The 23,632-nt window shown below is 40.0% G+C and overlaps 1 protein-coding gene and 1 long non-coding RNA gene across 3 annotated transcripts in view; both read left to right on the top strand.

The window, feature by feature from the left end:
• DAP (death associated protein) overlaps positions 1-23,632 on the top strand; it is a 46,542-nt gene that overhangs the window by 4,544 nt on the left and 18,366 nt on the right. The window contains exon 2 of the mRNA XM_027451733.3: positions 1,659-1,755. Within this exon, the coding sequence (XP_027307534.1) occupies positions 1,659-1,755 (97 nt within the window). The remainder of the gene's footprint in view (positions 1-1,658; positions 1,756-23,632) is intronic.
• On the top strand, positions 1,794-23,504 carry LOC106015975 (uncharacterized). Of its 2 annotated transcripts, none has more exons than XR_011807713.1 (7): positions 1,794-9,609; positions 9,910-9,964; positions 10,063-14,095; positions 14,760-14,837; positions 16,033-16,781; positions 17,513-17,616; positions 18,409-23,504. It is a non-coding gene; the product is annotated as an uncharacterized lncRNA (long non-coding RNA). The 2 variants fall into 2 exon arrangements; XR_002400553.4 differs by having other exon boundaries at positions 1,795-9,808.

Genomic DNA, 23,632 nt, shown 5'->3' with positions numbered 1-23,632 from the left:
TTGCTTTTATGAGCCAACTTGAATGCATAAGGACTTTGCATCAGGAAAAAATAATAGGGATTTTTATTTTTGCGCCATCTCTGAAGTTACATTTATTTGATACCTCATCTTTCTGCCTTTCCCTGTGCCATGTCAACCATTTCACAAATTTAAGTATTGTAGGTTTTATGCTGGAGAGAATACAAAAGCAGTTAATATGTTGTGTGTTTGTTTTGTTTTGTGGTTTTTGTGGTTTTTTTTTCAATGCATGATAATGCCATAATTTTTATGGTTTATAGAAGTTGTGTTTTTTTTTCCCTCTGTTAATTGCTTGTCTTTAAGGTCCTTTATCAAATCAGAATTCTGTCTTTCACATATCACAAAGCTTAAAAACCTCTTTAACAAATCCAGGGACTAAACTTGCAGTTCTTCTTATGGGCAGGTCACTTTCCCTTTGTTTCCTTCCCTGAAGCAGGCTGCGAAACCTGTGCCCAGGAGTGTCTGTTCCACCCAGCTCTGAAAAACTAAGTTAAAAACTAAGAACTTCACTTGCTTCTAGGCTTCAGGGATTGGTATTGAGTGGTTGTGAGGTGCCTTAATCTCTCTGTGGCTGGGTACAAAAGGGCTGTCAGAAGTCCCAGCCTCCCCTAACCACACAGAAAAGCTGCTTCAGCTCCTTTTCAGTCACCCACATCTGTGCCGTGACACTGTGTGATGCCCGTGGCCTTTCCAGCACAAACCAGCACATCTGTAGGTGTTCTCATTGACTTTTGGCTGCCCAAGGGGTTTTCTGGCTGGTTACTGGTTGCGGTGTTGTAACTCTTCCAGTTAGCTACCAAGATGCCTCATACATCCCGTGTTTCACTGTAAGCACCTATAGCAATAGCTGAAGCACACAAAACCCTGCAGTATTAAAACAGAAAGCAGGTCAAAACCATCCTGCCTGTTGCTCCACTTAGTAGCTGCAGCATTAAAGTCTGGGTTTAGCTCCTATTTCAAATGTAAGCATTACCGTGGATAGATGACGAACATCAGTGGATTTGCTTTCGCTTCTTGTTTTGTGTCTCAGAGAGATTCTTTTGTGTTTGCATCATTTCTAAAACTAAATCATGACAAGGATCTGAAATGTGGTAATTGTTCTGCAAAATTAAAAGCTCTGTTCTAAATGCAAGTTAGCAGGCCTCCTAAGCTTTGCTTTTTACTGTGCTGTTTACAAAATATGACTATATTATAGCTGTAGGTTTTAACTTGAAATGACAAGTGAGATTCCTCAGCCCTTCTTGTTTTATGAGGGTATTTAACTTCCGAGTTTGTGGACTTTTGTGTAGTGTTTTGCAAGCCATCACCTTGGTTTCTTCTGATTGCTACAAGTTAACAGAGGTGGGGGGAAGAGTTAAAATGGAGTTGAATTTTCTAAAACAGTGTTGAAAGCGGGTGATAAAAGGAGCTGCTGCCTCTCAGGATGAGTGGAGATGGCAGATACAGGCCTGAAGTAGCTGCTCCTTAGATTTGCCACTTCTAAACAGCTTGGGCCCCTTTCTCAAACTGTGATTATTATTAAATTACTGTGCAAAATACAGTGTGTGTGAGGGGGATGTGTCACCCTTAAAAGTGTTGTTCTTTGCATACACTGGTTTGACTGAGACTTGTTGTGTCTTTCTCCATTACTTTTTTTCCAGTGAAAGCAGGGGGGATGCGGATTGTGCAGAAACACCCACACAATTCTGATGCCAAAGAAGAAAAAGATAAGGATGACCAAGACTGGGAAACCAGCAGGTGAGCATTTTGTTGTCGTGCATATGCTGCAGCTAATTTCCATCACCTTGAACGTTATCAGCAGTTTTTCCTTGCAGATAGTAAACAAATGGTACGGATGGCTGGTATCAAAATCGATTTCAAGCAGTAGCAAGTTGTATGTTCTTTTGAGATATTTGGGGAATTTAGGTATTTTTCCCTTGTCAAGCCTCCTTTATATGATTCTGTCAGGTAAGAGAAGGATAGAGGGAAAAAAATGCAGTTAAAGAAAGACATCAACTTTCCTAAAAATCTCTGAACATCATTTCAGACTGTGCAGAAATGGTCTGGGTTCATTTGGACACAAGCATTAGAATGTCAGCCTACATATCCCACACGTGAAGTCTTCTTGCCATGTGCTTGTTGATTCCTTCTGCTGTTCAGTTCACAATCCCTTTTCTGAGAGATATTTGACAATATGGTAGTCAAAGACAAGTAAAAATAAAGTTATTAATATTAGCCACTTTTATTTATATGGTAATTTCACTTTTGGTGCTGGAGGATACCAAGACAGACAGCTGCTACACGGCAAATCTAAGTAGAAATGAAGGCAGGAAAGGTTTGACGAACTAAGCTATGCGTTTATACAAAAGCTTTCTTTTTTTTTTTTTTCTGTTTTCCTTGGCTTATTGTTTTTCTTTGTAGCCAATAATATATTTACCCCAAATCCTTATGTACTAGCATTGCTTTGTCCTTGCAATTTGCTCAAGGCGAAAAAAAAAAAAAAGAAGCGTAGCTATTCTTGTACTTTGGTAAGTAGGCAGACTTACATAATGCTTATTTAACATCTAAAACAATGGTAAGGAAAAACAGGCGTTGTGAAAATGTCTGTGAATAAAACTAATTTATTTACTAAATCAGAATGTGAATAGGAAAGAAGTGACATGTTTATGTGAAAGAGAAAGTAATTTTAATTTATATATTTAAATGCAAACTAAACTTTAACCAAATTAGTCATCTTGTAATTCTGCTTAGTGGAACTTAAGTTGCAACAGAGTTGGTATTGCAGTTGAGTTTTGTCCAAAGGAAGAGATTGTATTTTGTAGTTAAATTTGGGAATGCATGCTTTTATTTAGGGTATGTTTTATACCTGCCATTTCTTCCTTTTTCTTGGCATGCTGATGTTGTGTTGAGGCGATCTCATTAGGATCCAAATGAGAGGACTTTTTACGGCTGCTCACAGATCTAAACCTGTAGTACAGCATAGCTATCTGCTTTATTCATTTCTTCAAACAAGTTTATCACTTTCGTCTCTCAGTCAAACAGTGTAGGGAAAAGTTAAAGTTTTACCTTGATATATTTGGCTGTGCCTGGTCTGGCAAGTACTGTGGCACAGTAAAAGCAGATCTACAGAGGGAAAAGATCTACAGAAAGAAACAGTGCTGGGAACTTAATGTTCACAAATGTGTGTTCTGGAGATTAGTTAGCCTGGTTCTCTGCTCCAGATGCCCAATAATAGCTGGCACGTATGAGGTGTGTCCTTGGAGTTCAGCTTTCTCTGCAGCAAGTCCAGGTCAGGTGCCCCCAGATCAATCCACGATGCAAAACAGAGCACAGCCAACAGAATGATTAGGAGGGGAAGTCCATGGTCTTAAATAAAATGTTAACAAATACATGCCCCCTATTAATACCGTAAAGCTGGTCCAGGAGCAATTTTTGTGCCTAAAGGAGAGTAGAAAGTTGAATGATTTCTGGAGCTACTTCATTAAGTAGGGTATAGTTAGCTGTTGCACCTCAAAATCCATTGCTTTAGCCATCCAATCGATTCATTGTCAAAATACACGCTTAGACTCTGCTTTTTGCTTTGGTTTTCTTGTAGATAATCCTTTATCTGTCCCTTAGGCACTCATATGCATACAATTATTCTTGAGCATGTGTTTTAATACAAACAGCTTTGGTATGAATTTCCTTTCTTTGATTTAAATCAAAGCTATAGGCAGAAAAAGCAAATTCCATGGGCCATAGTACATAAAGCAGTTGGCCAATTTTAAATTACGTGGTTGCAGTGTGCCCTCTGCTTTCATTTTGGGAGGTGCAGTCCCTTAGAGTTTCTCTGACTGCTCATGGCAATCCATGGTGATGTTCTAAAACATTTGTATTTCTGATGCCAATGGAGAGAGGTTTATCAGCAGGGGTAGAAGAAGCCACTAGCCTTCTGTTCTGGTTTCTCTGGCATCAGTGTAGCTTTTGGTCACTGCTAGCTGGTATTTTATGTCTCCTTGCTAAGCAGAGGAGGAGAGCAGATGTTTAACTTTCTCCTGTTACGTTTTCAGTCTGCCATTTTAAGACAACAATTTTAAGGTAGTATTTTTGGTATGATGCAATCTGTGCTCCCTGTTGCATTCAAAGTCAAAAGAAACAGTAGACCTTCAAGCAGTTCTTACTAGGTGATACTGTCAGCTGACAACAAAAAATAATAAAACACGGGAGCAATTTGTGTGTGTTAAGAGGGAAGCTAAGATGACCTAGTGATTATTTTAATCTCACTGTAGGCTTAGTTGAGGACAGATTAGTGGAAATGGCAATAAATTGCAGCAGAAGATTTCAAATTCTTTCAAAATTCCCTGGGAACTCTCAGAATGTGTCCTGTCTGAGGTTGCACATCAGCATGGGAATCTAGATAGTTGCTGAGTAAGAAAGCTTTCGCAGCTAGAGCTCATAAAAGTACTTGTTGCTTTTGAGACAGAGAACATTGTTTTTGCAGTATTTTTGCAGAATAAGGCATTGGGTTCGTGTTCCTAGCATTGATATAAGCAAAGCTGATACAGGTAGCTGAAGTAACTAACAGTGCAGTGACAAAGATGCCTTTAAAATAACATTCACCATGTAGATCTTAAATAATTCTTTTTCTTAGTTACTTAACACCTTGCAATCCAGTTACTGTAATTTACTTTGCAAAGTATTCTATTCGGTCCTGGTTTCTAAAATAAAAATGTTATGACAACCTGCCATTTTATGGTAGGTTGACTTGTCATCGTGGCGGTTTGCGATTCCTTAAAACAATATATGGTAAGACGATCTTATACTAATTTTAAACTCTTCCTACAAGACAATTCTCAGCCTTGAATGGTAATGGAAGTATTTTTATATGTCTTTATATGTCTGCTATAAATAAAGTTCTACTTAGAGGAATCGCTGGATCTTTTTATATGGAGAAGAGCGAGCACAGTGAAGGAAGGGAAGAGTTGCATTGCTGGATTTAGGTAAACTAAAAATCATGTGTTCATGGCATCCAAAACCAGTGGCACCACTGTGGTCAAGATGTCAGCAGTGAACTTGAATGTGAGGGTGAGTGAGGTCTGTGGCCCACATGTTCTTTAGGACAACAGTGATTTTTGATCACTGATCAAAATCAATGATTTTGATTAGCTTGGTTGGAGATAGTGTACTGTCTGGATGAACTTTGGTGTGATCATTTATTGTTTTTCTTGTGTTTCTGTAATTGCTTAAGACTTGCATTGACTCTTTTTAAAAAAAAAAAAAATGCAACCAGATATGGTTGCAGTTTTGATTGACAGTCATACTGATTACATACAGCTGGAAAGTTTTGTGCTACTGGATGGAGGTGAAACAATTAGCAGTAGGGTTATGAGTAGAAACCGTCATTTTTCAGGACTGTTTGTCATTTGGAACAAATAGGCTGCTCGTAATTCAGGACTTCATTAGAATGCATGTTTAACTGAGATTTGTAACATCGTGCTCAGTCCCGTGCCAAAATCTGCCTGTAGCCATAATAAATACTGAAAAGCAGATAACTTGAAGTAAGAATTACTCGTTCAGTTTTTGCACAACAGCTTCATTTAACTGTCACTCCAGGACTTCAGGAAGAAAAAACTATAATCATATATTGGTATCTGGATGGTTTCAGAAAAAGTAAAGCAAATCTGGTTCATTTTATTCTGTAACAAACAGGATAAACTGCAAAGGCGTTCATGACTAAAGAGTGTTTCCTTTTCTTTTATTGTATTTCTAATACAAACCAGGGTAATTACAGGGATCTAATTACTGAATATAAATGCAGTAGTGGTATTTCAGTATACATACGTAAATTGTATGTGGTTTGTATCTTCAGCTTACCTGGAAATTGTGAATCTAGCATAACGTCTGACTTTCCCCTGAACTATGGAAAGAATAAATTATGCAGCCTGGATTTTAATTCAATTTAGGATCTGGGTATTGGCCTTGGCTGTATTTATTGTGCAACAGAACAAGAAAAATTGAAGAGGATAATCTAGAACGTGGGGACTCAATAGCAAAACCATGCTAATGAAGCATATGGGTGACCATATGTCAGAGAGCCTGTCTCTGTTCTTACTCAGTTTCACAGTGAGAGAGGAATTGTTGAAGGTCCCTGTCATTCTTCAGGTATCTCTGTTATTTAAGCCTGAATATTCTAGTTAAGCTACACATGCTTTTTTTTTCTTCCAGAAGTGCAGTGGAAATCTTTTAAGTCTAGGCTGTGGCTTTATACTTCCATTCAGAAATCAATTTGTTTTTCCTTTCCCTCACTTAGCCTTCTTGTAACTGACAAGAAGTAAGCTGCAGGCAATATTTCCATTTTTCATTTGCCACTGAAGAGTCTGCTGTCACTGAAATATTTATTTTTTTTTGCCATGTAGTGTCCCTTGTTATGCAAACTTCTGACAGAAAAAAAAAAAAGATTATACAACTAAGCCATTAGAGCAGACGTGTATACTTCTTTACACCCTAAATATGGAAATGCTGGAAATTATTTCTGTTCCTTGTTACTTCACCCTTTTCTGGTTATTTTAACTGGGGCAGGAGCGGTAGAGTCTAAGTCTTGACCCTTCAGTTTTGAAGCAGCTGCCATTCACCGTAGCCAGGAACTGGAAATGACATCTGGTGTTCAGTTCACTTGCACTGGCTTGTAGGAGGTAATTAACATCATGGGTGAAGATGTTTCAGTCCAATTTGTGCTAATATTGTCTGTGTTAGAGACAGAGATGCTTGACAGAAGGAAACCTTGGAAGTTCTAACTAAAAAAAAAAAAAGAGAGAGAGAATTTACAGCTTGTTAAGCACAGAAACCAGAGCCCTGTGAACGTGTAGCACTGCTGCACATGCTCAGAATGAATAGTGCATTAGCGTTTGTCTCATTTAGTTCACCAACATACAATTGAACAAGCTTTATGTTCCTATATCTATAAAACCAAAACGTTGGAAAAATGGGCATTGATTTAGTGTAGTGAGTATTCAAAACATTTTTATTTTTTTTTTTAAGAGATGGAGTAGGACAGGCTCTATCATCTGCTTTAATTTTTTGAGGGGAAAATCTCTAGGTAGGTTGAGGATTGACTGGGACTCCTTTTCTGGCAACAGTGCCACCTTGTTGCCTTAAGAGGCCCCTTGTGGTACTGTGCTAGTGGAGGCAGCTCTGAAGGAGTAAATTGATAGTGTGTACAAGCATTAGTCATCTACATGCAGATTCTTTTCTTTGACAGTATTCACATTTCTTTTACCACTTTTTTTCCTGATCTTTTGGGGGCCTCATTCTGTTACCTCTGCAAGCTAGGTTGGCTTGATACAAAGTTCATGTACAAAGAGTGAGTTTTCACATGGTCAAGCAAAAAACCAAAAAACTATTTGAATTAACTGTATGGGTACAGTGGATATGACTCCTGAGGATTTTATTCATGTCTTTGGTCTTTTAGCTCTGATTACTTACATATGGAATTTGGAGGCAGTTAGCCTTAGAGAATGAAATGCCTGGGGATAATGCAATGGAAAACACAACCTGGCTGCAAATGCCATGCTTGCAGTTTCTGGGAAAGATGCAAGCTTCAGCAAACGTTGGGCATTATCTCCTTTTCATAAAAGAGTTTGCTGTGACTTGAACTTTTTCTTTACTTGGTTAAATATTCCAAAGAGTAGAAGGAAGTTCGGCTGCAAAAGGGCTGCAAAAATCTGCAACTATAATTTTGTGATATTATTAAGCAGAGAATAGAACATTTTAGCACAGTGAGGGAAAGTAGCTTTCTGCTTCTCAAAAACATCTTCCTTTTCACAAAAGATTGTACTTTATGTTGTTTTGTTTTGATCCCCCCATCCTCTTCATCTCTACTTTGGTCTTAAATTCGCTTCACAGTAAAGAGAACAGCTTCTTACACATCACATTCTTCTCCTTTCCATAAGTGGTACTGCTCTCAACATATTTTCCCACCTCCTTCTTCATTTTCATGTCTTAATCTTTTGCATAGTGCTTATGATTAACTTTATTAGGCTTGAGCATCTGTTAATCCATGCATAATTTGTTTAATTATGAAAACAAAAACAGTATTAGCAATGTTCATGCAATTGTTTCAGGACAATACCTTCTCCAGATGACAAGTCACTAGGAGAAGTAGCAAAATAATTACCATGACCTGTGTTGAACCTTATCAAGTGCATGTATGGTTATAGATTCAACTATAAATGCAAAAATAGCATACATAATACTGATTTTTAAATGCAGAACTTCCGTAAAGCAAGAAAAGAGTTAGTGAATATCTCTGATTCAGTGAAAACATCTGTGCATGTTGGGAATGGAAGAGAAGCTAAACGAGATTATGAATGAAGCATTCTCTTACAGGAAGATATGAGTCTTCTGAAACACTGTTGCGTGCTTCCAGTATTTCTTGATGCTTGAAGCAGTAAGTTGATAAATCCATCAATGTAAGTGCTAGTTATGGTATTATATGGATAGCTCTTTGCATATTCACCAAGTACTGTGTGCATGTGTGAAAAGAACTAAGAAAAGATCTGATGTTCCCCCCCTCAAAGTGAATAAGAAGATACACCATCCATCTCAGTGAGAGCAGGGTTCAGTCCCAAAGAAACATATGTTGTCTTATGAAATTAGCTAGAAAGCTGAGTTGAATCGTCAGCCAAGCTGGTATAAGAAAATGATTTTAGAAGAATGAAAGCCTGTGATTTGTATTCTGTGTGATGAAGAAAGTGAGAAAAGCTTAGTCATCTGCAGGAGTAAAATGATCTGAAGGGAAGTAGTGCCTTGAGTGACATAGCTTATTTAGCACGACACTGTGTCTGTACAAAAAGTAAAATACCTTAAGCCAATAACTTTAGCAGTTATTTTGCATTGTGCTTTTCTCTTGGTTTCTTTCCAAAGTAGTGTAATACATGGAATGAAGGTCACTCTGCTAATTTGAAGGCAGAAAACAATGTTGAAAGAGGTATTACATAGGCATTATAACACACAGGAATCTCCAAACCCAACAGTATAATCAAATGTTTTTCATTATGCCAACTAAGCCCAAATTGTTGTTATTTAAATACTCGGCAACTCTGGGGGCCTTTCTGAAGCTAAAGGTATGAATTTCTATGAAGAAAAAGCTACCAAAGGACCAGATGCTATTCATTTATTTAGAATCAAAAACCTATGTTTGAAGTGAAATTGCCATGAGCTAAAAATGAGTAGGAGGTGTGACTGACACTATGTGTGCCAAGGGTGGCTCTAGTTTTTCAAGTAGCACCTTCCTCTCCCTTGTTAAGTTTCTTCTGCCTCAACTGTGTCAGGCACTGAATGCTGAAGAAGTTGAGCATTAAAATAAACTTAAGATTTATCTTTTTTAAAAAAAAGAAAAAAAAAAACTGTCATTGGGCAAAACAGAAAGGAATTTCACTCAGCTGCTTCCAGGACACTGGTACCAGAAGCCAGAAAGGCATGAGAGAATTAAAGAAAACATTGAAAACACTTGCTATATCATCAGAGTTTTATTTAGTCTGCTGTTGCAGTTGATAGAGCTAGCTGTTCCCTTGCAGCAGATTACTTGCCAGGAAGGCGTTCGCTGCAGTAGACTTGCTGCCTTCTGACTTTATTGTAATATTTATACGATTGCAGTTTGGTCAGAGGCATCCTGTTAAACTGCAACTAGCAAAAAATACTTAAGCAAGATTCACATAAATCTTAATTCTAATGAGTTCGAGTTTCTTTGGGATTCATTCCTTAGCATATATGCAGTACTGTAAGCCTAGGACTGCTAATGCATTGAAAGAGGAGATGCTTTCGTTGCTGTGGTGTATGACCAAATTCTAAGACATAGTCTCTAGGTTTAGATGCTGTGAGTTTTCTTTAATACAAAACAATATACAAGTTTTTTTTCTTCTTCTTAAACTTTAGGTTTGGTTGCCAGTGAGTGCTTCCTTGACTTCAGTTTTGGCACATCAATACATGGGTCAGCACCTTAACTCATCTAGGCTTTATTTAGATTTGTTTCCATTATCTTTAATCTGCAGCATAAATTTAATATTAATTCTTTCCTTCTTTTTTCAGACTACAGTCACATGCAGACTGAGCTTTTGTATCAGAAAAGAGAGAAGAATGAAAATGATCATTAAAGCAAAGGGAATAGGAACCTCAATTTATACAATTTCGTTTGATTTCTTCTTTTTTAAGATGAAGGGAGGTATGAGTTGCAGTGTTGGTGGATGATTCATGATCTGCCAAACACAACTTGATTAAAAAGAGAACAAAAAAAACCCTAACATCACGTTTTAGCTTTTGAAATATGGAAAAGGAAGGAAATGTTAGAGTAGCTGGAAAAAAAAAATCTGGCAGAGGTTTTGTACAGATTTGTCTGTTTTTCAGTTGAAGACTGAGAAAACCTGATAAATATAGATGAGAAACTTAAGTATCACGTTAGTCTAACTAGCATAGTCTCTGCAAATAAATCCTGCAGTGAAGCTAGTTGGTCTTTGGATAGATGTCAAGGCATGGGTGTTTTTGATCTAGAAGTTTAATTTGGTTCTGTACTCCTTCGTGTACTTTGATTTCCGTAAAGTAAATTGTTGGAATAGATGAAATGCCAGTGTATGTGAAGAAACCTTAAAAATCTGTATGTGGAATACAGTTGCTGTAATTCAGTGTTTGGTACTTGATGTTCATGACTTGCTACTCGGTAATGAGCTTCTCTGTGTGTCCTCCTTACTGCACTCCTGGTGTGATAATTCTCATTTAGGGTGCAAGTCTCTGGTGCATCTGCTGCGAGGCATTTTGAAATAATTTGGAAATGATGTTTTAGAGACAGTGTCCTCAAAGTGTTCCTATTTGATTGGCAGAGTAAACATTGACTTCTGTGGTAGCACTCGTGAACTAGTAATTACAGACAATCTTAAAACTTTTCAGAACTGATGTCCATCACTTACTCACATAGTAGTTGGGACCAGAGACACCTTTCCAACAGAAAGTAAAGTAACAGACAGTTAGAAAGTAAATCTTTTTAAGCTAGGGCAATAGAAGCATTTCCTGAGGCAAGAATTGCATTCTGAAGACGTTTGGCCTCTTACCTCTGGGAGTGCTAGCCAAGCAAGTGCTGGAAGCCTGCTTGTTATGTGGCTCATACTGCGTGCTGGGAACCAAGCCAAAACCTCCCAGTTCAAAGTGCATACCTGGCCTGGAGCTGCCACGGTGCAGCAAGGCAGTGCCCCCAGACCCACAGCAGGGACAGGGGGTCCTGGGGCAGCTCCCATCGCAGCCAGGCGAGGTGGTGGGTCAGGGCTGGGGTCTGCCTGGGAGCAGAGGTCAGCCAGCTGGGCCTAGGGTGGCCTGCAGCTCCCTCACGAGGGGAGCGGAGGGGCAGGCGCTGAGCTCTGCTCTCTGGGGACAGCGACAGGACCCGAGGGGACAGCGTGGAGCTGGGACAGGGGAGGGTCAGGCTGGGGGTTAGGGAAAGGGTCTGCACACAGAGGGCGATCAGGAACTAGAACAGGCTGCCCAGGGCAGTGGGCACAGCACTGAGCCTGCTGGAGTTCAAGAAACATTTGGACAGTGCTCTCAGACACATGGTCTGATTTTTGGGTGGTGCTGTGTGGAGCCAGGAGTTGGACTCTATGATCCTTGTAGGTCCCTTCCAACTTGGGATATTCTGTGATTATACTCAAAAATTTCACTAACAAAGGTTGTAAAAACAAAACAAACAGAAAAGTTGGTTGAAACAAATTGGTATCTTGTACCAATATTTTCAAAGTGCATGTGAAACAGCCTTCATGGGCAAAGGCTCTCCCTTTTACAGAGCCTGATCACTGCATTATCTGTTAAGTAAACAGCTTAATGAGTGATTGTAGAGAAGATGGGGGTGGACTTTTCCCAGCAGTCCACAGTGAGAGGCAAGGATTACAAATGGCAGCAAAGGAAAAATCTGACTAGGTGTAAGGGGAGAAAAAAGATAATCTGTAATGATGATGGTGTCTGGGCCCTGAAGATGTCTGGAGATTTTCAGAATCCTTCTTGAAGGTATGCAAAAATTGACAGGTCAAGTCATAGTAATGTCACAGCACTTGGAAGTGACCAGCCCAACCTTCTGCTGCAAGTTCCTTGCAGTCTATCCTGTAATACTATGAAATTAAGAAGGATCTAACAGAAGTAAATCAGGTAGAGAGGTGATTTGCGATGCTTTTATTTACCCTCTTCCATAACACAAGACAAATATCCAGTGAACATAAAAATATTGAACACGTGTCAATTCTCAGATAAGCTAGAAAGAAATGACTGAAGTTTTTTTGGTAGGTCTCCTAGCAAACTGATCTATGTGTAGAGAATTTTTTTATGATCATGCATCACAGCAATGTGAGAAACTGATAAAGATTCCTTCAAGTGCACTGTAGTCTCTGTATTGCCTCACACATGGTAACACTTCTGAGAGGCTTGCAGTCTAATTACTGTCTGAAATGTTCATGTGGTACCTTGCCATCTTTGCTAGATTCCTGTCTCTGGTATGGTAGTAGGAAAAGAAAGAAAGATGGAGTTAGAAATAGCGTGCTGTGAGCAGGGTAAGACAACTGGTAAAATACTTGAATCTCTCTGTTCTGTAGCAAGAGCTCTGCCTTTGTTAGAAGCTTTAACCTTTGAGCCCTAGTCATGGGCTAACACAATTTTGTGCTAGTTAACAGATAAAATTACTCAAATCTAGGCTGCAGCCAGAAAGCGAATCATCCTCTTCCCCTTGCATCCACCTGCAAGGAAGAGTTTGTTGCCTGAGGTTATTGATGTTTTTGAGCCCTGTGTTCACTCTCCAGGCCAACCAGGGAAGCAGCTTCTAAGGCTTTTGGAGTTGCAGATGATAACTGCTAGCCTTCCTACTCTGAGGTACCAATGTCCCTCCTTTGCTGCCTTGTGCTCCATAACAGATCACTGAGAAGTTGAATCCACTGCAGTTTCAGTGCAGAAAGATGCAGAAGTTGACTTTGTCAATAAGTTTAACAGTAGTCTGTGCAGATGTGTTGGTTCTTACTTAAGTTAATGAAGCAAATGTGGAGTTTTGGTTTTGTCTGTAAATCCTAAATAGTTTTATTCTTCAATACCTGGCATGCAATAAATATTGCTGCTGAACTTGATATTTTTCAATGCATTGTGCTGTAAGAGTGCTTTGAGGAGGTCGTAAAAATCTGACATACTCCAAATCTGTTAAAGAGACAGATCAGCTTTGTAAGATACTCTGGAACTTCCTGTCTAAGAGAGTGTAAGGACTGAGTTGAGACAGATTATATCTACGGTTAGTACTTTAATTATGTTGTTTCCTAGTTTGGTGAAATGTCAGATGACTGGGTAGCTTATAACTGTATTTTTAGATGTCCAAGCAAAAAAATGACAGAAGCACATTTGAGAAATGTGATGTCATTGCAAGTGAGAGCTTTGCAGGGTTTAAAAAGACTTAAAATAGCAATATTTATAGTATCATTTGTGTATCAACTGTCCTAAAAGAAAAAACAAAAACAACTTACATGTGATATAGAAGGAATACATTTCCTTATCAGATTCTTATGTAATTTGCTAACTGCTATGTGTCTGACACTTTTTCCTGAGGCAAGATGAGCCTGTGAATGAAAGGGAACACTGGCTGATGCTAAATGAAAAAGAGGAAATCTTTAAGGCTAATTTTGCTAGTATTTCTCTGAGTGTTTCTTTTCATTTAGATATGGGAAGACAGCTGTCCTTCAGTGTCCTTAATTTCTGGTAGCTAAGTGGCCACTGTCCTCATTGTGTTACTTTGGTCGTTGTTGCACTCTTTCCTGGAGCAGCTGTGTAGATCTCAGTTGCAAAAGCATTGAGGGCATAGATAATTGCCCTCAATGAATCTGGCTGAGGATAAACAATGAAGTATAGAGGACACTGTTTGTTAAGCATCAGCTCCTCAGAGTATAGTGTCATCCTCCCTTAGTAGACTAATGTAGAAGTTCTCTCTGCCATTCTATTTTTATGAATTATTAGTTGCTACAGTAGTGAATTATGGGGAGCCTAAGTCCAGATTTTATGTCCCTTTCTTTAGGGATGGAGGAAGGGAAGTCTTCATTTTGTATACCACCTGAGGGTAAGTTAGAGCTTTGCTGTGTTCATGGTAAGAATTTGTGGGATGACAGGAAGAACAAAGTCACCTAGTAGGAAGAGGCTATTGCAAAAGCTGTGTGCTTGGTGAAGGAGGTATTTCGAAAGAGAAGAGATGTTTTAGTTAATTTAACACATGTTCTTTCATCAAGGAACTGCCTGTCAGGTTTAATTTGAAATGAAACTAATTGTTAGGCTGACAGCTTGATGTGCTGGGAAACTCAATACATGGGTACCAAAATTGTTTTCAGCTGTATTATCTAACTGTTGTTTGACTTAATGAGAAAGGAAGAGCTGAAACATGCATGTTTTCAAGAATGAGTGCCTATAAATCGCACTTCTGTAGAAATAATGTAAGTTTTCGTACTCTTTTCATCAAAGGCTTTAAAAACTGTTTTGTTTTGTAATCTTTGCTAACTAGCGCAAGCATAAAAATACTGCTCATTCTGGTGACATATTAGTATGTTTAGCCCTATGTTTTTGGTCTTGTTCGTGTTTCCTTTCCTTTGGTGTATCTGGGACAGAGAACAATCTGAATTCCCTAAACTATCAAGATGTAGAACTAAAGCATTAATTTGCATTTTTGGTCATAAGAGATTTCATTAGAATCACTTGAACTTTAAAGAACTAATTGCAAGCTTATTTTACAGTTGGAATTAAAAGGACAACAAAGTCATTTTCTCTGATCAAACCAGAGACTGAAAAGAACTGCTTGGCAACTGGTATAGGTAAGCTTGGAACCAGCTGAATGAGTAATCAGTTTTATTGTGATCTCTTCATACTAGTGCTATTAGGCATTACCTTTTAGGCAGTCACGGAACACACTTGGTTCTCTCCAAAATGAAAAGAATCTTGAGAAACAGTTCTGCGAGACCAACTTTGAAGTTAGAAGCACAGTGTTTTCTCAGGAAAGTAAGACTTCAGGCACCAACCTGGATTAAGTGCTGTCTTTGAAGACAGCTGCCTTTACCTTTACCACCAGTTTCTTATCTTTGCTTTGTTCCACCAGTTATTTAGTTTTCCTGAAGAAGTAATGTACATTGATCAGCTCTTGCCTTGTGATAGTGGCCACATCTGCACAACAGTACCAGAAAGATTTTAGCACAACTTGTCAAGTTAAATTGACATTTAAATAAATATATGTAGGCATTTGTTTCTTCCTGAAGAATTATTTTTTTTTTTATTCTTCTTTGCAATCTGTTAAATTTTCAGTTTAGGAGTGTTACTGGTTATTGGCAGCAGAGAAATGTGCCACTTCCTGAATTTCCACTTTGCTTTTGCAACAAGATGTAAATCAGCAGAGGATCCTGGCTGTAGAAATACGCAGAGCCTAATGTCTCCAAGCAGCGATTTATCAGAGCTAGTTAATAAGGAGAAGAATTAAAGGTCCTGAGGGGATGCATGTCTTTCTAGGACGAAAGCAAGATTCAGGGCACTTGGAAGAAGAGATTGTAATTGTCTGAAAAGATAATGGGAAGGTGAAGCTGTGCAAATATGAGACCTGAACTGTACTCAATAGTGCAGAGGGCCCACTAGTGAGTGAGAAGCCTGCTGAAATTTATATGGAGCTAGGTAGGAAGGGGGAAAGGAAGGAGGAGACTGAAATCAATATTCAAAGTGGAATGGCAGAAGAGATTAAACTTGAAGAACAGAAAGGAGTGCAGAGAAGCTTATTTGCTTCTAATTTTGCTACTACTTTGTGGCCAGGAATTAGATACAAAGTGCTAGCAGTGTCCTTACCTCATGCAGTGCTGGCCAGTGCAGAGGATGACAGCTCATTGCTGCTATCATTTACTCTTCTGGCTGAAGTGAGAAATACTTACAGTGAATATAAGAAACTGCAGATGTTCATTGTTGTGATGGTCATTATGGTGATGTGTGATAAAACCTGTTCTCAGATTTCTCCTGTTTGTTTTTTAAAAGCATGCAGACCCCATGCAGGCTTAACATCTGTTGACCTGTGTGTAATCCTTCAACCCTTGAAAAGTGATCTTCAGAAGAACAAAAGCTATCCTCCTTTTATTCACCCTGCTGCTGCAAGAGGGATTTCCGGTAGCCTGAATAATATTACTACGTGAAACTAAGCTTAATACAAATAAATCTGTTTAACCTTCATTGAGTTTTGGTTTAGCAATTCTCTTTTAAAAGCAGCAGGAGCTGTGAAAGACCTGTCTATTTTTTTCAGACCATTGTTAAATGGAAGCATAAGTTGTGTTTTGGAGCTGATTACAGGTGTGTGCTGACAGCAAAGGCAATGGCGAGACTTCAAAAAATCTCTCAACTGCGGATTGCCAAGCTGGAGGGGAACAGATGAAGGCAAATAGCTGTTGATGAGATAAATAGCAGGGAACTGATTACAGTATGCTTTCATTAGCTATTATCAGCTTTGTTAAAGGTTTGTTGTTGATCACTGGAACCAAAGTGCCTGGTGTAGGTTGGTTTAGGGTACTATGCTTCTAAATTTCTTGTGAACTACAGTATGTTACTACCACGCTCCAGGCTCTGGACTATAGGATAATTCAGGTTCAAGAGGACCTCAAGTCTGGACTGAAATCAGGGTCAGCTATGAAATCAGACCAGGAAACTCAGGGCTATATCCAGTGTGGTCTTGAAAAGATGGAGCCCACAGAATCCCCCTGAGCAACCTGTTTCACTGCTCGACTGTCCTCAGGGTAAGTTCCTCCTTACAGCCCATATGGACCTCTCATTTCAATTTACGCCCATTGCCTGTTATCCTGCTACCACACACTGCTGTTTAGAGCATGGCTGCATTTTCTTGATAGCCTCCTTGTAGGTATTGGCAGGTTATTGTTAGGTTTCCCCCAAAGCAGCTGAACAAACCCAGTTTGTTGTGCCTTTCCTCACAGGCTGAGTGCTCCAATGCCCTGGTAACCTAGGTGGCTCTACTGAGCTCACTCTACTATACTGATGTGTTATATATTTGAGGCCCAAAACTGTATGCAGTATTCCAGATGTGGTCCAGTGAGTACTCAGCAGAAGGAGATAATCTCCAACGCAATCTCCCCATATTCCTCTCTGCTGGCAGGGAACACTGCTGGCATGTTCAGTTTGCTGTTCACCAGGACAAGAAAAACACAGTATTAGATGTAAAACTTTCTGATCTCTTCTTTGGCCTTGTCACCTACAGCTTGTATTTTATCACTTAGCACTCTGTGTTAGGTTTCTCTCTGGTTTAGCTTCAGGTGTCTCTTCCTCTCTTCTGCAAATCCCAATCTGTCTTTTTTTTTTTTTTTGTATTCATCTGTTCCTGCTTTTCCTGTGAAGCTCATATTTTCTGCACTTAAACCTCTTGAGATTTGTCTGTGTAAGGGTATATAATAGGGACAACACAGAAGCAATGATAATAAAGCTTAGATGGTGTTTTATGTGTTGTTCTTGGTAGATATTGCAGTCTGCTGAAATTGCAGGAAGTCCCATTTGACCTATGAAGCTTTGAGGAATCTTGTACAGGGTGAGCTGTATTCACTCTACCTGAGCACAAGCCTAGTAAGTAATTGCAAGCACAAATATTTTCAAAGCATAACTTACAAACACAGATGAAATACCTCATTAGACCATTGGAAATTTAGATAAGCTTTTGGGCTTGAGTGCTTTTTTTTTATATTTCAAATATGAAGACTTTTGTTTCACACCTGAAAGTACCTACACATCTTGCCTTGCCCGTGTTCTTATGTCATTGTGTGATGAATGCTATCTGCTGTCACCTCAAGTACCCCTTATATTTTTTTTGCCCCCTTCTCACAAATGCTGGAGGAAACATTCCTGACAAGGACGCATCAGTTGAGGCTCTCCTCTAAGCTGTGATAATACTACTGTTTCTTAAAGTTCCAGTTTTCATGTGGCAGAACAACTTACCTTCCCATTGAAGCTAGTTATTCAAACAGCTGGGCTACACCCCTTTTTTTTTCTCCCGTGAGAAGAATTCTGCCTGCAGAGGGTAAGAAGCCTCTTTGCTGTGTGGGAAGTCAAGTCCCGGTGGGATCTGTCTGAGTTCTGCTGTCAGTCATACATGAATATTTCAAGAAGCATCAGGTTGAATTTTTTTTAAAGTTGAGTAGTAATATGCTCTGACTTCTGTATAGCTAGAGGTGTTCCAGTGAATCACGTTATGTGAATCCAACCCTTCTGAAGTCACCTCATGTGACTTCTGGTGTGCACCTTTTTTTTTAACCTTCCCTTACTTGATAAATTCCAAGAATTATCTATTTCTGGAAAACAATCCTTAGCCAATCTGTATGGTGTTCTTAAACTACCTTTTTTTTTTTTTTTTTCTCTCAGATACCTTGTCCTGTGTGTCATTTCTCAATTTGTAGAATACATAATGCAGAGCATGTGGGATTATCATTCCTCTGTTGCAAGTACTTTAGTGCCTCAGAACAGTTCCTGCGATGGATAAGGATTCATTTTCACTGGGACAGACATCTTGGATGAAGTTCCTAAAACTAGAGAAAGTGAGGAGTAATGCATGAAGTTATGCTGCCAGAGTACAGAACAGGAATAGGTGGCCAGGGAATCCTGATGTTACACAGGAAAGTTGGATCAAGTGAATTGAGGCTGGGCCCTAGAAGGTACTTTGATTTGTTAGGATTGGCAACTTACCTTCTTGCACTGACACGCAGCCTCGTCAGTTGTGAGAAAAAAGTAATGAAATGACCTCTCAGGGCTACCCTGTCTGTACAGTATGCTTCCCAATGTTTCCTCTGCATCCCAGTAGGAAGCAGTTTAAAACATCGCTGGGCAGAGGGTATGTGATTTACAGGTTTGATTACTGGCACTTAGGATTGCAGAATGCCTTTGGCTTCCAGTTCTTGGTAGCGCAGGTGAGCATCCCATCCAGCTGTTAGCACGATCAGAAATGATTCTTGATTGAAGTGGCTAATAATTGTAGACCTTAAGAAGAAGTACCTTCATAGATTTTATTGTACACTCTGTTATTTGACCTTCTTAGAGTCTGGAGACTCATCTCAAGATTGCTGATGATTTTGAAAGTTTTCTTTGTGTTCCTTCTTGGTTTAACTTTCAGTTCTTGTGATGTTCTTTCCTCACCCTGACAGAATATCCTTCAACAAGTAGATACTGGCAGTGTTCAGTCCTGGGCTGAACCCTAGCTGTTCATCAGACTAGTGCTGGTCAATCTACGAAACATAACAAAAACATGTCTTTTAAGGCAGTCAATCCACTAAGTATTTGTGTAACGGTATCCTAATTATACGCTCCTATGCTTCAGTATGCCCTTATGTGCTTATAGCTCCTCTAAGCAAAGCAAGCTAGGATATTAGAATGCTTGAATTCTTTTAGCAGAAACTAAGTTCATGAATACCAGGAAAGAGAAAATTGAATGCTGTTGTGCAGATAGTGCTATGTACAAACTGTTTTATGTAGATAATAATTTTAAAACCTTGTGTAAATCCCAAACTTTTGGGGAGATGCAAGTGTTCTACTGCTGAAACTTCCTATTCTGCCTTTTTTAGAGGAATGTATGTACATAGTTGATCGTAAACCACAGGAAAAAGTAAATGTGTATATCATAATTTATTTGTAGTTCAGTGGTTATGTTTGGTATTTATTGCAGAATAATACTATGTAATCTTGTATATGTATCAACTTCAAAAATTCTAATTGCTCTACATGGAGCTATCTTTGGCACTTAAAAGTTTCACTTAAGTGAAAAGCTGTGAGCCAAATTCATCAAACTACATGAAAATAAAATGTTTTGAAGAAAAGATCTTATTTGTATGTACCAGTAACGTCCATTAATCTTCAAAAAAATAATGTTTGTAACTGGCATATCAATCCCAGCCTTGCAGTTGAATTTTTGTTTTCATGAAGTACACAAGAGAAACTTGCAATACAGTGAGAGTTGTACTTGACTCAACAAAGGAAAGAAGAAAATTCCTAAGTTTAAAAGCACCTTCAAACAGGGCAGGAAGGAAGAGCCAGCAGACTGCAATCCAGTCAGCCTCATCTCCACAAGAAGGTGATGGCACAACTGCTCCTGGAAATCACTTCTGAGCATTAGGACAAGAAAGTGATCAGGAGTAGTCAGCAGGGATTCCCCAAGAGAAAGTCATGCTTTACCAAGCTGATAGCCTTCTACAGCGAATTCATTGGCTTGGTAGACAAGGGAAGAGCAGCGAATATCTGCCTTCAGTTGATTTATGGGCTGGAGGAGCAGACGGTGAGGTGGGTAAGACCTGACTGTGAATGGTCAAACTCAGAGGACAATAATTAATGGTGTGAAGTCCAGTAGCAAGCGTTGCGCCCCAGGTACAGTTAAACAGAGTACTGTTCAACATTTTCAGTAGTGGTCTGGATGCTGGTCTGAGCACACCCTCAGCAAGTTTGCAGAGACCGCAAATGGGAGGGGTGGCTGACGTGTGAGATATTTGTGCTGCCATCCAGAGGGACCTTGACAGGCTATAGAAAGGGCCTTTCACAGGAACCTCATGCGGTTCACCAAGGGGAAGTGCAAATCCCTGCACCTGGGGAGAAACAACTAATGTGTTGGGGCCACACAGCTGGAAATCGGCTTTGCAAAAAAAGACATGGGGATCTTGGTGGGCACCGAGTCAGTCATTTCTAGCAAAGAAGGCTAACTGTGGCCTGTGCTGTGTTGGCAGGTGTGTTGCTAGCTGGTCAAGGGAGATGGTCCTTCCCTTCTGCTCAGCAATGGGGAGGCAACACCTGGAGCACTGTGACCAGTTCTAGGTCCCCCCAGTGCAAGAGAGACATGGGCATACTGGAGTGAGTAGTGAAAGGCCTCAGAGTTGATTAGGGATCTGGAACACCTCTCCGATGAGGAAAGGCTGAGAGAGTCAGGACAGTTCAGCCTCAATAAAAGGCTAAAATATCTAAAGGGGGGTGTAAGAAGATAGAGCCAGGCTCTTTTCAGTGGTGCCCAGTGCCAGGATGAGAGGCAGTGGGCACAAACTGGAAGTCAAGAGAGGTTCTTTCTGTCTAAACACCAGGAAGCCCTTCTTTATTATGTGGTGATGGAGCACTGGCACAGGTTGCCCACAGAGTTTGTGGAGTCTCCCTCTTTGGAGATCTTCAGTAGCCACTTGGATGTGGTTTGAAACAGATGACCTCCAGAGGTCCCCTGCAATTATCAGCCCTTCTGTAATTCTGTAATGGACTGCCCTGTAATTACAGCTCTGTGATTTTTTATTATTTGTGGTGTTTGTCTTCCAGATTTAGTGGTTCTTGTAGTTCTTAAAAGTCAGGGGAATCACTGAAGACAGTTTTACTTTATGAATTGTGTAAACAGTAAGTACGGTGAATAGGTTAGGAATTAGTTTTTTCCGGTACTGTGAGCAGCCTTAAGAGACGTGTATCATTTTAAAGGAGTAATATAATCCAAGACAGCAATTTTAAATCAATCCAAAGTGCAGTGACCTTTAGTGAGAGTTGTCTGGGAGGAAGCACTTTCCTTTGTGCCACTGTCTAGGAGGAGCCAACTAAGCAGCAAACGCTAGAGCCTGGATGATCTAGCAGAGTCACTTAGCTTTTTCAGGGTGAAGCTTTGTGTAGGTATTCCCAGATGCTACTAATTGTGGGTGGAGTAATTGTGGTTACTGATTCCGGTGGGACAACTGAAAGCTACTTCTTGGTTATCTCTACAAGCCCACTGGTCCAAACTGTCTGATTTGATTTCTGACCAACAGAGTGCCAGTGTGAGATAACTGTGTCTGCAAAAAATGCTCGTACGCAGTGACACACTGTATAAAATATAATCAAATATAACAGTGACATACAAAGGAAGAAAAACCCAGTGGTCTTCCAAGTGGAACATGCTGCAAATTGCCATGGGCATTTGAATCTCCAGAGATATTCTGCCCTGAGCACTGAGCAAGTGCAGCAGTGTAGTGATGAGCCTGTTATCTGTAGCCTGGTGCCTGTTGGCATGGCCAGCAGAGCCTGAGCTAACAGTCAGGAAAACCACCAGGGAAGATCATGAAGTGCAGGTCAGGAACAAGGTCATGATAGCAATGGTGTTTGAGGTTTGCCTCTGATTTCTTTGTCTCTTCTGTACTTTGAAGGACTGAGCTCTCTTGGCTGTCAAGTCTGTGTTTTGCACAATGTTGCATTTCCTTATCGCAGCCAAATTGTTCACAGGAGAATATTGGTTAGATACAGAAAACCAGCTGACATAGACTAGAGGAAGCAAGACCAAGCTGTGGACAACAGGCTCTCTTGCTTTGTCCGCTTTAATCAGTGCATTCGCTCTCAACTTCTGTTGGCATTTTATCCAAGGATTATGTCAGATGCTTGCCTTTTGCTGTGCTTCTTTGACAGTGGTCATTCAGGCTACGTTCTACTGAAAATTCAGAAGCGGTTTCTTGAGTGCAAGTACCCTGCTCGAGACTCTTCACAATTTTCAGAGATACAGTGCTCCTATTTACATCAAATGAAATTGTGAATGCCTAATCTGTGTGAAAACTAGGGCAGGTTATATTCATGTAAATACCCAAATTTCAAGTCAGCCTGGTTTAGATTTTTAATCGATTTTTTCCTCAAGATTACTGTACCTAAAAGAAATAATAATAACAGGTGATGAAGTTGCTTCCTATGCCAAGAATGTCAGTGAGACCATTAAGCGAAATCAATATGAGAATTTTTGAGCACTTGATTAATTGATGGGAAGGTTATGCGAGACTGCTTGCCAGTGTGTGAGGTGCGGCTTTGCAGAGGCAGTTGGATAGGCTAGATCAGTGGGCTGAGTCCAATTGCGTGATATTCAGCAAGGTTAAATGCAGGATCCTGCTCTTGGGGCGTAACAACCCGATGCAGTAGTATAGCAACTGGGAAACTTGCCCAGCTGAAAAGGAGCAGGGGTGCTGTTTGACAGCTGGCTGAATGTGAGCTAGCAATGTGCCCAGGTGGCCCAGAAGGCGAATGGCATCCTGGTCTCTGTCAGAAATAATGTGGCTAAGACTAGGGAAGTGATTGTTCCCTTGTATGTGGCACTGGTGAGACTGCACCTCAAATACTGTGTTCAGTTTTGGGTCCCCATGAAGGCTACTGAGTTGCTTGAGTGTGGAAAAGAGCAATAAAGCTGGTGAAGGGAATGGAAAACACGGCTTATGAGGAGCAGCTTGGGAAAGTGGGGTTGTTTCTTTTGGAGAAGAGGAGGCTCAGGGGAGACATCATTGCCCTCTACAACTACCTGAAAGGAAGCTGTATTGAGGTGAGTGTCAGTTTCTCTTCTCAGGTGACAAGTGTTAGGACTAGAGGAAATGGCCTCAAGATGTGTCAAGGGAGGTTCAGGTTGAAGAAACTCTTCCTAACATTCATGGAGAGGATGGTGAAGCATTGTAGCTGGAGGTATTTAAGAGATGTGTGGATGTGGCATGAAGGGACAAGGTTTAGTGATGGCACTTGATAGGTCAGGTTGATGATCTTGAAGGTCTTTTCCAACATAGATGATTATGATTCTGTGATTCTGTCTAGAGAAGGACAGGAATTACACAGAGGTGTGCTTTCTTAATAATGAATGGGTCCA

Source organism: Anas platyrhynchos, chromosome 2 (assembly GCF_047663525.1).
Source record: "Anas platyrhynchos isolate ZD024472 breed Pekin duck chromosome 2, IASCAAS_PekinDuck_T2T, whole genome shotgun sequence".
In the NCBI taxonomy this organism is placed as follows: Eukaryota; Metazoa; Chordata; class Aves; order Anseriformes; family Anatidae; genus Anas; species Anas platyrhynchos.
The sequence above is the reverse complement of the archived record's forward strand: the minus strand, read 5'-3'. Positions and strand labels throughout refer to the sequence as shown.